At 43.2% G+C, this 18,890-nt stretch overlaps 1 protein-coding gene across 1 annotated transcript in view; it reads right to left on the bottom strand.

The window, feature by feature from the left end:
* Window positions 1-17,864, bottom strand: part of LOC139375342 (filamin-A-interacting protein 1-like) — a 30,004-nt gene extending 12,140 nt beyond the window's left edge. Inside the window, exons 1-4 of the mRNA XM_071117037.1 lie at window positions 17,583-17,864; window positions 3,916-4,212; window positions 3,362-3,535; window positions 2,809-2,987 (exon numbers count right to left, since the gene is read on the bottom strand). Of these exons, the coding sequence (XP_070973138.1) occupies window positions 2,809-2,987; window positions 3,362-3,535; window positions 3,916-4,209 (647 nt within the window). The 5' untranslated portion in view covers window positions 4,210-4,212; window positions 17,583-17,864. The remainder of the gene's footprint in view (window positions 1-2,808; window positions 2,988-3,361; window positions 3,536-3,915; window positions 4,213-17,582) is intronic.
* Between the last annotated feature and the right edge of the window lie 1,026 nt (window positions 17,865-18,890).

The following is an 18,890-nucleotide window of genomic DNA, read 5'->3' on the forward strand; positions in this document are numbered from 1 at the left end:
AACAATTTATAGTTCATAACCACCTTTGTTTGTAGAATGAAAGTCACTGCTGTCTCGTACTGTACATAGCTAGCACCTGATGAAGCCTAGTCAAACTTAGTCCCACTGACTGTATCTGTTTCTCTGGGGTTGGTTAATGTGGAAGGCTTTCATTAGACAGTCTGAAGGTTCATTAAAGGGAATTCCTGCGGTAGCTATCCCTCTCCAAAAAAAGCGTGAAACCTGCTGCCTGGGGTTGGCATGTTCAGGGTCTACCTCAGTCAGGTGTCAATCAAACACATCCGGGGCAAAGGTTCAAGTTTGTCGTACTGTTTGGAACCAATGAACAGTATTCCTCTGTCCTCTTTCTCCTTCTCCCAGGCCTCTCCCACTGTCTCTGACGGCAACTCTTCTGACGGTGATGTAGCCTTCATGGTCTGTCTCCTGAGTTGTCCAATAAAAGGGAAGGAGATGGTGCTGTGGAGCTTTGAGAGTACATTGGGCCTGTCTGGGTGATGCTGTTTGAAGTTTTATAGCTTATGAAACACAGCTGGGGCTCCACTCTGGCCTCTGGCCTGCAGATGACTGGGTGTGGGGAACATACACGCACACACTCGTGCACACATGCAGGTTGACTGTACAAACATTACACAGGCACACACACACACACCGTAGTTCTAACACATCATCTATCGGCCTCAGTAAATGGTCCGTGTCCAGAGGCGGCTGGTACTGCACGCATTAACCCTCAGCACAACTGAACATTTAAAACGGCGCAATGGCCCTTTATGCAGCTGCTGGATCCAAGGGAAATGCATGTACTTTATGGGCATACAGGTTCTCCATGCCCCCATTGCCCACAGGGAAAAGAGCAAACACATATGTCTCTGTATTGGGAAGCAACAATAGTGCTTGCTGCAAAAGCCTCATCCAATGGATCTAGCCAGTGGAATCTGTTAAAGTTATCTGGCCCTCTGACTTTATAAGTCCTGGCCATATAGGTATCATATAAACCACGATTAGTGTCAATGGGAGTCTCAGTGTCGGGCCATGGTTCCCGCTTGGCTTCAAAGGCAGGGTGAGGTCACACACTGGTCAGATGAGGTCATTCATCCCTCTGTGTGAGTAGTTTAATCCAACCTGGACTCAGGGGTAGATGTAATATAGTAAAAGTATATCTGAGAAATTCCAATGATCAAATCGAAGTGTATTCGGTCACATGCCCCGAATACAACCGGATGTAAACTTTATAGTCACATGCCCCGAATACAACCGGATGTAAACTTTATAGTCACATGCCCCGAATACAACCGGATGTAAACTTTATAGTCACATGCCCCGAATACAACCGGATGTAAACTTTATAGTCACATGCCCCGAATACAACCGGATGTAAACTTTATAGTCAAATGCCCCGAATACAACCGGATGTAAACTTTATAGTCAAATGCTTACTCACCATCCCATTCCCAACAATGCAGAGTTAAAAAGTAAGATACATATTTGCTAAATAACAAAAAAAGGAAATAGTAACACAATAAAATCTGTAATGAGGCTATATACAAGGAGTACCAGTACTGAGTCAATATGCAGGGGTACTAGGTAAATTAGGTAATACTGTATGTACATGTGGGTAGGGGTAAAAGTGACTAGGCAACCAGGATATATAATAAACAGAGTAGCAGCAACAGCTTGTGTGAAAGTATAAAACCAGAAGGCCTGCACACTGTTGAAATTCCCAATTCACGGTTTTATTGACAACATTTTGTATGACAGTGTGTGTGTAGCGTCAATATGCATGTGTGTGTTGGAGTGTCAGTGGAGTGAGTGGGTAGAGTCGAGTGGGAAGGGAGTTAGTGTAAAGAAATAAATAATAAAGGAGTCAATGTAAATTGCCGTGCGGTAGCAGAGAGAACAGTCTAGGACTTGGGTGGATGGAGTCTTTGACCATTTTTAGAGCCTTCCTCTGACATCGCTTGGTATAGAGGTTAGAATGATATGTTACCTTTCGTATGGTATGTATACATTTGTGGATGACCATCATCCATTTCATATGATATTATTATCATATAAATTGTAATTCGTAACATATGTTACGAATTTGCAAAACATACTATATGATATGTTATGAATTTGAATTTGTTGTGGCTAATGTTAGCTAGGTGGCTAATGCGAACATTAGCTAGATGGCTAACGCTAGCTAGGCTAGGGGTTGAGGTTAAGAATTAGGTTAAAGAGTTAAGGTTAGGCTTAGCTAACATGCTAAGTAGTTGCAAAGTAGAAAATAGTTGGTTCTCAAATTATTAGGTTGTCCGTGATGAGATTCCAGCATGCAACATTCGGAAGCCAGAAGTTCGCATTTTACGTCTACCCATCCAACCTACTTTCATTTTTGCCTTAAGTAACCTTCTGTCTTATGTAACTATACCAAACGTAACATATCATACTAATTTGAGTGTTCCAGATGTATGTTTACTATCTTACGTCTAGTCTGAGACCAAGATGATTTCGCTCGCTCTTTCTCATGTCTGATCCCTTTGAGAGGTTCCCGCTCTCTGTGTCCTTACAGACTCCTCTCACACACACAGTCATGCTTGGACTACTGAAGCATAGGTCCCAATGGTCCTGATGACCTGATCGGAACTTCCACCAGATGATGTAATGGGAGAAAGAGAACTGGGAGATATTGCCTCATCACCAACTTCATTATGCTCCAATGCGTAAACCTTTTCTTACTTTAATTCTCTCAGCTTTGGGTCAGAATGAAATTAACAAGAGTCTCTTCCTCATCCTCTGACCTCTCTCTTTTCCTCCCCCTCATCATCTTACCTCTCTCTCTCCTGCTCCAATAAGTTAGTGAATTCGTCACTCTTGTTCATGTAGTCAGCATGCTTGCGCTTCTCGCTGTCCAGCTCATGCACGGTGCTGCGATGACACTTCTCAGTCAATAGAAGCTGTTCCAGCATGCACCGATATGTGTCCTTGTGTTTATCCTGCAGACGGTCCAGCTGAGGAACACACAACACAGAATAATCATTAGACTGTAACTGACTATTCAGTCAACTAGTGTACTTCTGTCTTGTTGATCTATGCATCCTTATTGTATAAGAAAACTGGTAGATTTCATGGCAAAAATGTGTAAAACTAATGATGTTCAACATTTGACATCCAGATTTGTCTGTATGAATTACATGGTACTGCAATTGTTGAGGGAGCTACTGTAGCATGTAACCATTTCAATTAACCTTTTATACCTGTTGTAAACTGTGTACATGACGAATAAAATTGTATTTAAAAAAAAGAGAGGAAAAAAAAGAATTCTACAATCAATATTATTGGTTTGTAAGGTAATACGTATCTGTCAGTACTGTTGGTGACTAACCTCAGCCATTGGCCACTGGTAGACATTGTCAATGTGTGTTTGTGTGTTGGTGAGAAGGCTGTCTCTCTGTAGGGCCTGGAGGGCTGTGGTAGGAGCTGCAGAACCATAGTGGGACTTCAGAGCTTCCAGACGTGTCTTCTCAGTCTTCAGCACACAGATAACATCCTCCCTCGCCTGGGGGTTACACACACAAAAAACACACTCTCTTAGTGCTTTGAAAAAAACCTTGCAAGTTATTGTTTATAAGAATCTCCTTTAGGGCACCAAGGGACTACTCTTACAAGGCAAGGTAAGAGTAGGTTTTCTGTAATGTAATGTGTGTTAGTACCAACATCAGCCACTAGAGGGAGGTGTAGTATAGACAAAAATATATCTAATTTTGGACTAAAATATTGTGAGGATTTACAATAAAAGCATGGCAATCGGTTCCACCTAGTGGATAATGAAAGTAAACATCATCCCAGCAGACAAGATTAATGGTTCACTCCACAGTTAACTATTAAGCTATGCACAATATCATCATACGGTAGTTTATCAATATGAATCAGACTCACCTGAACCTCACCTTCCATGACCCCTAGCAGCCTCAGAAGGTCCTTTTTAGTAAGGTCCATGATTCCCAGTCTTTTGTCACTAGTACCTAAGCTGTCCTCGGTTGACTTCTCTATGTCAGAGACCACCACCACCTCCTCCACCAACTCCTCAATGTTTGGTTGACCTTTGACCTTCAGACTCTTTATGGGTGTATGCAGATTTACACCCTCTTCCTGGTTGATGTCTTGTGTTGCCTGGGGAACCCCGAGTACCCCATTGGCTGGGCTCTCCACCCCACTGCTCTTGGACCTCATCCTCTACCCGGCCAGAGAAAAATAACAGAGGGAATCATATTTTAATATTGTGCTCCTCTCTACCTGTGCAGCAATGAATAAAAGTGAGGGAAATTGTCAACTAAATCAATATACTTAATGTCAATAGAATCTGTACAAACATCAATTGAAAGCATGTGAAAAGTGAGAAAGAGAGTGTGAGTGTGTTTGAGACAGAGAACGAGAGAGAGATACAGAGAGAGAAAATACAAATAAACATCCTGGACACTACTCAGACTGTGGACACATCACTTACAGTCGGTTTTATGGCCTTGGAAACCCATCTTCATACCCATCCTCCTTCATCCCTTTCCTGTGCCTTTCTGACCATCTTATATTCAATGACAGGAGATTATAAAATGTGTGAGGTCAACTATAAGAGCGCTCCAAGGCAGCATGTCCTGTATCTGTCATTTCTCTATTCTATCCGAGTTTAGACAAATATTCTACATACAAAATCACTCGACAGTGTGTGCATGTGGTGGTAGAGTGTGTGTGGTGTGTGTGTGTTCCTGACAAGTATTTATGACATGTCCTGTTCTTTTACAGAGTATCTCATGCTGGGTGGTGACACGTTGGATGGGAGGACGCTGAAACATTTGCAGCAACGCTAGGTGTTTGTCTTTGTTTGTCATGCTAATCTGTAAACAATCTGGGATCCAACTCAAAAAGAAATACAGGGCTTAAACTACCATGTTATACAGTAAGACCAGGAATCTTTAGAGTTGCATTGCATTCATGTACTGTTGAGTCATCCTGTGTCTGTTGGGGTCAAGTGCACTGCACACAGTGTAGGTCAGGGGTACTCAACTACTGTATGAGGTCCACAGAAATTCCCTGCGGTCAAAGGTCCGGATGGATATTGTCTTTATCGGTATAGTAACAAACCCCTACCTCGGGACTCATGCCACCCCAAACTGTTCACACCCCTCCTGTTGGCGAAAATAATATTTTCCAGTTTTGTAGCTAATTTCCTACAATTCAACACATTTTGCCATGTCTTATGTGTGCATCTGAAAAAGTTACAGATGCGCAAATATCATACCCCCAAGACATGCTAACCTCACCATTACAATAACAGGGGAGGTTAGCATTTTTGGGGTGTATGATATTTATGCTTCTGCACTACTGCCCAAGCACTACTACATTTCAAAATTGTACTTTGTGTAATCTACTATTACAACTCTCAACCAAATTGCATTGAAATCTAAGTTCTTAAAATTATTTTTCTTATTATTATTATATATGAAATATATATATATATATATATATATATATATATATATATATATATACTGAGTATGCAAAACATTAAGAACACCTGCTCTTTCCATGACATACACTGACCAGGTGAAAGCTATGATCCCTTATTGATGTCACTTCAATCAGTGTAGATGAAGGGGAGGAGACATATTAAAGAAGGATTTTTAACTCTGTTTGGTGTAGTCAGTGTATATACATTTATTTATTTTGGTCGTTTTCCACGGTCCGTATTGACCCCACTCTGGGTCCAGGTCCGAACCTCGTTCCACCTGCTGAGTATGGCTAATGTAGGTCATCAATGCATTTATGTGTGTGCATGCACTGTATGTGTTAAACTTCATAGAGCTTTGATCTTATAGCATCTCTCCTCCTCCCTGAAAGAGTTGTGATTAATGGAACAACTACAGGTCCCTGAAGGAGTTGTGATTAATGAAACAACTAGTTCCCTGAAAGAGTTGTGATTAATGAAACAACTAGTTCCCTGAAAGAGTTGTGATTAATGGAACAACTACATTCCCTTGAAGGAGTTGTGATTAATGAAACAACTAGTTCCCTGAAAGAGTTGTGATTAATGGAACAACTACATTCCCTTGAAGGAGTTGTGATTAATGAAACAACTAGTTCCCTGAAAGAGTTGTGATTAATGAAACAACTACATTCCCTTGAAGGAGTTGTGATTAATGGAACAACTAGTTCCCTGAAAGAGTTGTGATTAATGGAACAACTAGTTCCCTGAAAGAGTTGTGATTAATGGAACAACTACAGGTCCCTGAAGGAGTTGTGATTAATGGAACAACTACAGGTCCCTGAAGGAGTTGTGATTAATGGAACAACTACATTCCCTTGAAGGAGTTGTGATTAACGCAACAACTATAGTCCCTTGAAGGAGTTGTGATTAATGGAACAACTACAGTCCCTTGAAGGAGTTGTGATTAATGGAACAACTATAGTCCCTTGAAGGAGTTGTGATTAATGGAACAACTACAGTCCCTTAAAGGAGTTGTGATTAATGAAACAACTAGTTCCCTGAAGGAGTTGTGATTAATGGAACAACTACAGGCCCCTGAAGGAGATGTGATTAATGGAACAAATACAGGTCCCTGAAGGAGTTGTGATTAATGGAACAACTACAGTCACCTGAAGGAGTTGTGATTAATGGAACAACTACAGGTCCCTGAAGGAGTTATGATTAATGGAACAACTACAGTCCCTTGAAGGTGTTGTGAATAATGGAGCAACTACAGTCCCTTGAAGGAGTTGTGATTAATGGAACAACTACAGTCCCCTTACTGTGAGCAAGTGTTCTCTCTGTGATTCTGTTCTGGTACAGTATGACATCACAGTCCGGAACCTGCTGCGACGGTCCACAGTCCGGAACCTCCCGTGATGGTCCACGGTCCAGAGCTTTCAGGCAAGGCGGCCAGTCCAGCTCCAGGGCAGGAGCCTTCCTCTGCACCGATGCCCAGTCCAGGCACGGTGTCCAGGCACGGCGTCCAGTCCCGCTCCAGGGCAGGAGCCTCCCTCTGCGCTGGTGCCCGGTCCAGGCACGGCGTCCAGGCACGGCGTCCAGTCCCGCTCCAAGGCCGGAGCCTTCCTCTGCGCCGGTGCCCAGTCTAGGCACGGCGTCCAGTCCAGCTCCAAGGCCGGAGCCTTCATCGCGCCGATGTCCAGGCATGGCGTCCAGTCTCGCTCCAAGGCCGGAGCCTTCCTCTGCACCGATGTCAAGGCACGGCGTTCAGTCCCGCTCCACGGCCGGATTCTTCCTCTGCGCCGGTTTCCGGTCCAGGCACGGCGTCCAGTCCCGCTCCATAGCAGGAGCCTTCCTCTGCGCCGACATCCAGTCCAGGCACGGCGTCCAGTCCCGCTCCAAGGCCGGGGCCTTCCTCTGCGCCGGTGCCCAGTCCAGGTGCGGCGTTCTACTCGTCTCCATGGCCGGACCCGTGGTCTGGGCGGGGGCAAGGTCCAGCACCAGAGCCGCCACCGACACTAGATGCACACCCAGACCCTCTCCTATAGAGTCAGGTTTTGCGGCCGGAGTCCGCACCTTTGGAGGGTCGGTGTGTGACTACGGTGGGTAATCTAGGTTGTTTTATTTCTGTCGGCCTGGTATGGTTCCCAGTGGCAGCTGTTTAGCGTTGTCTCTGAATGGGGATCATATTTAGGCAGCCATTTCCCCACTGTTTTTTTTGTGGGATCTTGTTTATGTGTAGTTGCCTGTGAGCACTCCATAGCTTCACGTATTGTTTGCTTTTTTAAAATTGTTTTGTGCGTGTCACGTCAATAAATATGTGGAACCCATATCACACTTTGGTCCGAATGTTCTTACGACGATCGTGACAGACAGATAGCGAACAATTCCCTTGCAGGTGATGTCACACGACCCCTGACTCATCCTCTGAGCCATCTTGAGCTGAGTGAGCTCACAGAACTATGTCACACATTCCCTCTCCCCTACACGACTCCACCGCTCTCTCTACTCGGAGATCAGTTCGAGGCTCAATTAGGTGGGTGACCCACCTCCTTGGGACCGTTGAAACAACGCAATCCGTAGCCAGAACAGCACAACACTGGGACTGTGAACATTAATAAAGAACAGTAACTCATTCTAACCTCGATGAAAACAAGATGTTCACTAGGAGAGCTATGACACTGGAGCAAAGCAGGCCTGACTGTACTGTATGTATGTGTGAGATACAGGGTTCTGACAGCGGTTCACTGGAGGTTTCAGCTCACTCCTCAGGGATTTGTTTATCTTCCTCTTTAGTAGCGGTCTGACTCTGCAGAGCTCTTACTGATCAGAATGACTTAATGGCGTCTGAAACGAATCTACCCTAATCTCAAATGTTTCCTGGAAAAAGGTCCAGGTGCAAGAAAGGGTTGAAAGAAAAGATCATCCAAAATAAGAGAGAAGAAAAGCTATCTCAAGTTGTGAATTGGGCTACTCAGACTGCTTTCCATGCCCTGTAGTACATTACAGTATAATAACATCAATTTGAGTCAAACTGGAGTGATTTTCTCTAGCACAGGAGACTACCCAGTACCCACTGCTATGCCACTCCTCAGCCCTGCCAGGACAGGTGCAGCCAAGGATAAAGGGGTACCAAGGTTACACTCTATGCCTTGATGATGTAACATCTACAGTACTGTACTGTACTTGACTCCAGCAAAGGATTAGATTCCAATGACACATTGTGTTAGCTAATCCAAGTTTTTCATTTTAAATGGCTAATTGATCATTAAAAAACCCTTTTGCAATTATGTTAGCACAGCTGAAAATGGTTGTGCTAAAGAAGCAATAAAACTGGCCTTCTTTAGACTAGTTGAGTATCTGGAGCATCAGCATTTGTGGGTTCGATTACAAGCTCAAAATGGCTAGAAACAAAGACTTTCTTCTGAAACTCGTCAGTCTATTCTTGTTCCGAGAAATGAAGGCTATTCCATGCAAGAAATTTCCAAGAAACCTAAGATCTCGTATAATACTGTACAGTGCAAACTGGCTCTAACCAGAATAGAACCAAAACACCTGGCCTAGAAGGCCAGCATCCTGGAGTCGCCTCTTCACTGTTGACGTTGAGACTGGAGTTTTGTAAATAGTAAAGTACAGATACCCCAGAAAAACGACTTAAGTAGTACGTTAAAGTATTTTTACTTAAGCACTTTACACCACTGTTCACCACAGTGTTTGGATCGATAGGCTTTACTGAGTATTGCTGTAAACCACTGAGATAAGAATAACACAGTGACCAGTCCACTGGCTCTCAAATGACCACACGTTTATGTGGTCTTCGTCTGGTTTAAAAGGTGGGTTAAGAGAGGTTGTAAGAGGCCAGAGAGGAATCAGACACAACCATATTTTGAAAGCACCTACTTCTCTCACACACTTCAAAACAAAACTCTAAATATTGTTTTGAACTCATGGTCAGGACATGAACCTAAGTACATTCAATGTAAAACTTGCATTTATTATTGAAGTACATGCACACTTCCAATATGTAACTATGCAACACCTCTGTAGAGTACAGTATCACTTCTCCCTAGTTAATTTGGGCTTCATCCTCCATTTAACTTTGGAAAAATACTTTAGCTCCAACTTCTGGCTCCTTTGGCTTCCACCTATGATTCCAAACTCCAAGAACACATTTATTTTTCCTCTAGCACAGTTTAATTAAACCGGTTCTTATTCCCACAGTTCTGTATGGATTGTGTAATGCTATCAGCTGGAACATGCATTACTTTGATTCAAGGGTAATGAGCTGATTGGGAGTTAAGCCATGAAAGCTCAACATTCACATGGAACTGAGGTTAGATAGATAGCTGACTGGACACTGTTCAAATAGACCATTTCAGGATAATGATCTATTACTCCAATTTCACCAAGGCGTAATGATAACAAAACCTTCTCTATACCCTTAACTCCTTCCAATTTTTGTGTTTTCTATTTAAATTTCAATCAGATTCCTACAGCATGACTCTCCGTTTCAGCTCAATGGTTTGCAACTGTTGTGAGTGAAGTGAATTCTAAGAGGGCAAATGGGGGTTCCAAAGCCACGTGGCCTCTGAGCCTCACATACCATTCCTGCATGTTGCATTCCCTTCTTCCCTAATGTGGAGGGAGCTGGCTAATGGACAATGAGCCCTCACTGGGTACCCCTGACCAGCATGCCCACAAATCCATGGAATCCAAGTCATCTGTAGTATGTTACTGTCTGACTGCCTGCATCAAACGCCCAAGTTCCCTCTGATGAGAAGGCCAGGGCCTAATGATCTGTGGGTCCTGTGAAGGCATGGGACTAAAGTAAGGTTGGGTCCCATGTCTACTCCCACATAGCCAGGCTAGACCCTGGCGGTCATGGCCAGCTGTCACTCAGGGTATTTATAGGGTCTCCGACCCCAACACACGTTCTCCTGGTCCATGCTGGAGAAAAAGGAGCCCTATCACTTTAGCTGTGATCAGCAAGTAAACAGATGCCTTTCACTGAAAGGGAGTCCAGCAGCTTTAGGTTGGGGTACAACATACTGCTCAAATGATCATTGAAAGCAACAATATTTGGCTACAGCTACACCACCTACATACAAGCCAAATTCATCCATAAGGTGTGTGGACATACCGTGAAAATAAACAAACTTCGTTGGAGGACCTGATTTAGCCAGTGGATCCCAGATCTAGAGTTGTTGTTGTTGTTTGTATGAGATCTGTACCTCCTCTTCCAGTGCTCCTCCAGAGGTCCCTCCCAGACTGCATGGCTACATGGTCCTGATTTGGCCTGTGATGTCAGCCTTAGTTGATAGATAGCTCCTGCTCCCTGAGACACTAGTGACAGCAGTTGTCGGGATTCCAGGGGCCCTCCGAACTCTTTGGAAAAACGTATTGTTTGATTGGGGGAGTTTGATATACTCACTGGGCAAAAACTAGTTGAATCAACGTGTTGTTTCCACGTCATTTCAATGTGATGACGTCGAATCAACGTGGACAACTCATTGGATTTGCAACCAACTTTTAACCTAAATCCAATGTCATGGTAATATTTTTGGTTGATTTCACATTGAATTGACCTTAGTTGACAACACCACAAATGTAAATCAAAAATAGACGTTGAACTGACGTCCATGCCCATTGGGTAGCCACGCTATGAACCCAACGTGACTAAATATGGGCTGGGAACTGTGCCTCAGCATGAAGGAGTTTGGCAACGCACCACGCCTGCAGACCTGATCAAATACTGTGGGGTAAAACAGCTCTTCCATCTTAACAAGGAAAATGATGTTTCAATCCACCTTGACTCAAAACTGTTACAGAGATTGTCTTGATTCAAATGTTAGTATTACTGTTTTTACAAGTTCCTCTTTTCCATGTACTGCTACAGACTGGTATGTCTCAGCTTTCTGCAGACACATTCCTCTGCAGACAAACAGTGACCTTTCAGGGTCAAATATTACATAACAGACGTGTTTCAGAGGCAAATTTAGTTCAACTGAAGACTGATGAAGCCTTTTGTCGGTTGAGACAGCTGAACACACTTACAGTGTACATATTTCTTGTTGATTGGTATTATATCACTAAATTACACGTGGAATTTATGTTTACAATATATGCTTATTGCACTTGGAATTTCATAATACTTTGTTTAACTTAGAATTTCTAAATACTAGATGACATGGTCTCTGCCGACAGGGTCCCAGTTCTGTTGGTTACTGTATATGTATATTGGCCACGGTACAGTTTGTCTAGTGATCTGGCCTACTTCTATTTATACTCTGCATCAAAATTTCTTACACCTGACATGTCATCCTGCTAGGGCAGAATATTACTTTCCCTACAAGGTTTCTACTCGTTGTATCCTCTTCATCACAACATTACATACACGGTCTTCTGATTGCAGATGAGGTTCAATGAGTTTCCACCATTAGCAAAAAAACAGGTATTTTTAACACCAGGGCAACAGTGTCCCAACAGTGTCATGTATGACAGAAGGAAGACACATACAGTTGAAGTCGGAAGTTTACATACACTTAGGTTGGAGTCATTAAAACCCCGTTTTTCAACCACTCCACAAATTTCTTGTTAACAAACTATAGTTGTGGAAAGTCGGTTAGGACATCAAATTTATGCATGACATAAATCATTTTTCCCCCAAAAAATTACAGACAGATTATTTCACTTATAACTCACTGTATCACAATTCCAGTGGGTCAGAAGTATACATAAACTAAGCCTTTAAACAGCTTGGAAAATTCTAGAAAATTATGTCATGGCTTTAGAAGCTTCTGATAGGCTAATTGACAAAGTTTGAGCCAATTGGAGATGTACCTGTGGATGTATTTCAAGGCCTACCTTCAAACTCAGTGCCTCTTTGCTTGACATCATTGGAAAATCAAAAGAAATCAGACAAAACCTAAATTGCAGACAAAAAAATAAATTGTAGACCTCCACAAGTCTGGTTCATCCTTGGGAGCAATTTCCAAACGCTTGAAGGTACCACGTTCATCTGTACAAACAATAGTATGCAAGTATAAACACCATGGGACCACACAGCCGTCATACCGCTCAGGAAGAAGATGCATTCTGTCTCCTAGAGATGAACGCACTTTGGCGTGAAAAGTGCAAATCAATCCCAGAACAACAGCAACAGACCATGTGAAGATTCTGGAGGAAACAGGTACAAAAGTATCGATATCCACAGTAAAAGGAGTTCTATATCGACATTACCTGAAAGGCTGCTCAGCAAGGAAGAAGCTACTGCTCCAAAACTGCCATAAAAAAGCCTGACTATGGATAGCAACTGCACATGGGGGCAAATATCATAGTTTTTGGAGAAATGTCCTCTGGTCTGATGAAACAAAAATAGAACTGTTTGGCCATAATGACCATCGTTATGTTTGGAGAAAAAAGTGGGAGGCTTGCAAGCCGAAGAACACCATCCGAACCGCGAAGCACGAGGGTGGCAGCATCATGTTGTGGGGGTGCTTTGTTGCAGGAGGGACTGGTGCACTTCACAAAATAGATAGCATCATGAGGAACAAAAATTATGTGGAAATATTGAAGCAACATCTCAAGACATCAGTCAGGAATGTAAAGCTTGGTCGCAAATGGGTCTTCCAAATGGACAATGGCCCCAAGAATACTTCCAAAGTTGTGGAAAAATGGCTTAAGGACAACAAAGTCAAGGTATTGGAGTGGCCATCACAAAGCCCTGACCTCAATCCCATAGAAATGTGTTGGCAGAACTGAAAAAGTGTGTGCGAGCAAGGAGGCCTACAAACCTGACTCAGTTACACCAGCTCTGTCAGGAGGAATGGGCCAAAATTCACCCAACTTATTGTGGGAAGCTTGTGGAAGGCTACCGAAACGTTTGACCCAAGTTAAACAATTTAACGACAATGCTACCGAATACTAATTGCATGTATGTAAACTTCTGACCCACTGGGAATGTGATGAACAAAAATAAAAAGCTTAAATAAATCACTCTCTACTATTATTCTGACATTTCACATTCTTAAAATTAAGGGGTGATCCTAACTGAGCTACAACAGGGAATTTTTACTAGGATTAAATGTCAGGAATTGTGAAAAACTGAGTTTAAATGTATTTGGCTAAAGTGTATGTAAACTTCCGACTTCATCTGTACATACCTTCAGTAGATGAAGATGGTGCAGCTAGTCGGCCCTAATACTGTACACTGTAGGCCTATCAAAGGCAATGCAATTCACATACAGATGTAGGATCTTAATTTGAGCCAGTTTGCTACAGTAGGAAAATAATCCTGCAGCAACAGGAAATGTGGATTATAATTGATGGACATTTTGTAGGGGTTGATACATTTTTCGTAAGGGAAAGTCAAGTCTGACATTTCAAAGTGGAAATTACAGAAGCCCTTTTAAACCTCATACAGTACACGTTTTACATTTCCTGCATTGCAAGTTCCCCTGAAACACGGTGATAAAATTAAGATCGTACCTGTGTACATTTATCTCCTTTTGCTCTGAACGAAGCTTGTATGTCTCCAAGAGCCAACAGATATGATATTCACAACTCTACTGTGCTGGGTAGCAACCCAATTCACTTGATCTATTGAGGGAGCAGCATGGAGTAGGCTTACAGAATCTGTAAATGGACACCAACCAATCAAGCATCAAATTCCTTGAGTAACATGACATGATTGGATATCATGTTTAAACGGAGATTCTAGGCATGTTCAGAATGTTGCATAAAGACCATATAGAGGCTGCAAATTACACATGGGTGAAGCACACTCACATTCTGAAATGGCATTTTTGTCCTCTCCAGTTTTATCATTGGAATGTGATACAAAACAAGGCAACAGTGTGCTATAGGACCATGCGGACGCCTCTGAGTGGTCGGGTAGGCTGTTTGGAGTGTATATATATATATATTATGTCCCCCCCACTTCTAAAACCAAAGTTGCGCCCCTTACTAGGCCATAATTCCATAAAATGTAAATGGTCTGCTCTGATCTGTCCATGTGTGATGCACATGACATTACATGACATTACATGACCCTTTCACACTGCTGAAAAAAAGTTATACACATTTAGCCTAACTTGAGTCGTCTGTCCAACTCAAGAGTTGCCTAGTTAAATAAAAGGTTAAATAAACATTTGATAAAAAGAGCTCCAGCAGTCAGTCAGTACAGACACTGAGATCCCAGAGCGATAAGGCAGCTCTATTTCTGAGTCATGGATCGGTCAGCAAATATGTTCAAAACCGTCCAAATAAATTACGTGAAAAAATGGAAGTCTCCAGCAGTCTATCATGATGTCACTCCCCCACTGACTGGGAGGAAGAGAGGAAGCGAGACGCAGCCTGGTTGATTTGAGATCACGTATTACTACAATAAGACTCACTTCAGGGAATGCAAAGTCTCCCTACCTGAACCTTTCAAAAGTTCAGCAAGAAGTTCTCGGAATGACTGCTTTTCTAGCGAGAAGATAGGGCGAAGGTCAGTAAGAATGGGGCCAGAACCATTTGCAATGAATAGCATCACTATCCCAAGCTACTGACGATTAATATAGATACATCTGTGACATACAGAAGGAATAGGATTCAAAAGATTCCTTTAAGATACCACCTTGAAGGAGATGACTTCTCTCGTCACAATATTTGGAGAATGTCAAGATGGTTTACTATGAACTTTATAAGAGAGCAAAGCCCACCAGCTGCATGGTCATTCGATGTACGCTGATGAAGCACTGTGGTTTTCCTTTACACTTCATAACATGGACATGTAAGAAGCATTATTATATGTAAAACCTAAAGGTCTGGAACAGATTCTCTACATTCATGGCTTAGTGTCATAGTAATGGGGGTGACACGTGCCAGGGACAGCTGTTGCCGAATCTCACCAGCAGGTCTGAAGGCTGCACCACAGTGACCACTGGGAGTATAGTGACCAGCCCCAGACCAGCTCCCTCTGTCTGGCCTCAACAAGGGACAGAGCCAGGGTCACTCCTCCAACCTCCCCCACTCCCACAACACACTGCAGGCTACAGTCTGGCCCACTCCCAAAAGCGATGAGTTGACCACGTGAAGCAGACCTCTGTTACCAGATAATTCCAAAGAGTGCTGATGGCAGTGCACTGGAAAGTGGACACATGCCAGGCAGATACAATCACCCTTACCATATATACGCTTGCTCCCTCTCTATAACTACAGCAATGGATACTTCTATCCAATGTTGTAGACATTTCCAAGCCAAGTGCATGATGTAGCCTACATCCTACCAGAATCGCTATGCAGGCTATAAAAAATACAATTAAGAACTGGCTGTCCATTGACGATTGTATGTTGTCAATGGAAAAGCCTGGTCGATAAACACCACAGTGGAGTGGTATCTCTTTCCCAATCTACCACTGCTGAAAGAGCTACAATACCTCATAACTTAGCCATGTCCTTATCATCTCACTGATCAGAAGTAAGTGATGCAAGATCATAATAATGTAGTGACAAAGGTGATTTGAGGCGACGGGCATCTCAGTGGAGAGGGACACAGTTTGAGTAAGCGAATGCTCTCTCTGCACCTGTGCCACTTGTATGAGCCAATGACATAGCTTGGTCTGTCTGAATAGATAAGTCTGACTTGATAACTCTTCAAACATTGTAAAAAGAATGAGCAGTGAATGAACTTCGGTAACCCCTGGAAACAAAACACTCAAGTGTAAAGTAAACCACTCAAACTAACATTAGGAAAGGATCTCCTTATCCCTGACCTGGACAAAGTGCCATAAATATTAATGACAGATCTCTCTCTCTCTCCCCTCCTCCCTGTATCTACCATGATATTATTAAGTGTTAGGGGACCACATCAGCTGGAGTGTGAACAGTTAGCTCTCCTCTCTCTTCCAGAGCTGGTCTGCATTAGGAGCAATACAGAGACAGATCGGTGCTGAGGAGATGGATGACGGTTAACTTAAAGTATGCCTGAACACTTGAAGAAAAAAAGGTGCTATCTAGAACCTAAAAGGGTTCTTCGACTGTCTCCTTAGGAGAACCCTTAGATTAACCCTTCTTGTTCCAGGTATAACCCGTTTGGTTCCAAGTAGAACTTTTAGGGGGTTCCATGTGGAACCCTTTCCACAGAAGGTGCTACATGGAACTCAAAGGATTCTGCCTGGAACCAAAAAGGGTTATTCTATACGGACAGTCGAAGAACCCTTTTGGAACCCTTTTCTTGCAACCCCTATAAAAGAGAGATATGTTGCACATTTCATTTGGCTCAGCTAGACTGTGTGATGTATGTCTTGACAAATGGATTAGTTCTTATGAGAACCAAATATACATGCATGTTCTATGATTGATGGCCTGGTGATAAATCAAATAATTTGACATAATTAAAAGGAATGAATAACCACGTAGAAATTATGCTGTTTCACAACAAGTTGACCCCCCCCCCCCCCCGGACAAGGTTCGAGGAGACGATCCATTCCCAATGTTAACGGAGGAATCTGGATAAGTTATTCCTTATCTCCCAGCCTAAATATCTCAGGAGAACGTTATTTGTCTGGATTACGCTGTCAGCTCTAAGTCCTCACAAGGCTTTTCTTGCTAGTATAACACTAGAAGGGGTTCTCACACTGCTTTTATATAACAATGACAGAGGAATAAGTAGTGATTTATATGGTACATTAGATTCATGACTTTCTCTTTCCCATGTGTGCTGTCTCAGTGCCAGTGTCTAACTCCTAATGACCATTCTACCTCCTGAGAACAGTCAAAAGACCTTAACTCTCTTAAAACATGTCATACACTCAATGTGTTTTAATGTATGTGGACAGCATGGATTTTAACCCATTCATACTGCACAAAGCCGGAAGACAGAGTCCATTAAAATAGTGTTCCTTCACGCAGTATTCTGTAACCTACAGTACATCTGTGCAGAGCAGCACTGACAAAGTCCATCAACAGTAATAGCTCTCTCAGCATTTCAAACTCATGATACTAGAGCATTTCAGCTGATAGGTTTATCTCCTGCCACGACATGGGAACATGGTTTAACTTCCCACACTGAGTAGAGATGAGAGAAGCATGCTTTCACTGAGGCACACTGTGTAGAAGACAGTAAGCTGTACTTTCTTACCTGTTCTTTCTGGTCCCCAGGGTTAGGTTTGGAGTGGTGCTTAAGGTAATCCTACAGGAGTGACTCAGTCTGCCCTGCTGTATGTGAATGTCCTCTGAAGACCTCTTCTTAATGCTACTCCTGTTCAGCTGCCCTGCAACAGAATGAATGCCATCACCATGGACAAGCTCTGCTCTCTCACTTCTCCTCCTCTAGGATTCCAGGTCAAGAAGGAAATGCTACAGCAACGAGAGCTGGATCTAGTCCTCTCTCTCGCTCTCTCTCTACTCGCTTATCCACTCTCCCTACTTCCCTCTCTCATGCTCTCTATATCTCTCTCTCTCTCTGTCTCTCTCTCTCTCTCTCTCTCTCTCTCTCTCTCCACTCCCTTTTTTCTTTCTCTGTAAGTCAGCCAAATATATACACTTTGAGGAGTCAGTGGGAGAGTGTTTGTGACAGAAAGAGAATGCAAGGGAGTGAGGGTGAGAAAGACCAAATAAAGGAGAGAAAGCCTTGGCGGAGGAGGGAGACAGGCAATCATGGAGGCACAGTTCTGTTCCCACTCCCACTCTGTCTGTGTTTGAAAGGAGCCGTTGCTCAGCGGGGAGAGAGAGGTGCAGCAGGGTGATGTCCTTTGTCACACGTCCAGGTCTTTTCATTTACTCCTCCTTTGTCCCCAGTCTTTCAGTGTGGAGACGGAGGCTAAAGCATGGGTCTATATTTAACTACTATGCTGCAGTCACTAGGAGCTGTTAGCAGCTGAAGCCGTTTGGTTTGGAGGCTGGCTGCCTGGCTGGGTCCCTCGCTCCCCTCTCCACTCCTGACAGCTGAGCTATGCCACTTCTCTCTCTCCCATGCTGGGAACGTCCAGCACAGCCAGCCCCCCCAACCCACCCCAACCCATTGGCAGTCCAAGTCACTACCATTTTCTGAGCTAGCTAGGGCTGCCAGGCTCTTCAGGACTTTGGCAGTTAGACAGCTTACCACAGGGCCCACTCACATAAAAGCAAAGTAAATGAGCTTGCTGAGCTAAATGTGTAGTGTAGTATATTGTTTACAGTGTCAATGGGTATGGTTGGAGTTGCTGTGAGGTCATAGTGGGTGTTCTACTGCTGTTGGGACATGTGAAAGGGACTGCCACGGGTGAAAGACAAAGAGCCAAATAAGGACACAACAATGAGGAATATCCATTTCTTTATGTCATCAAATCACTAAGTACAAACAAAAACAAAAGCAACCAAAACAAACAAAAACAGAACAGAAACTCTTATTTCACAGGAATAGCCATCCACTCCTCTGCTTTTTCCTGTGTCGTGTTAGGTCACTGAG

This window comes from Oncorhynchus clarkii, chromosome 19 (genome assembly GCF_045791955.1).
Source record: "Oncorhynchus clarkii lewisi isolate Uvic-CL-2024 chromosome 19, UVic_Ocla_1.0, whole genome shotgun sequence".
Lineage (NCBI taxonomy): Eukaryota > Metazoa > Chordata > Actinopteri > Salmoniformes > Salmonidae > Oncorhynchus > Oncorhynchus clarkii.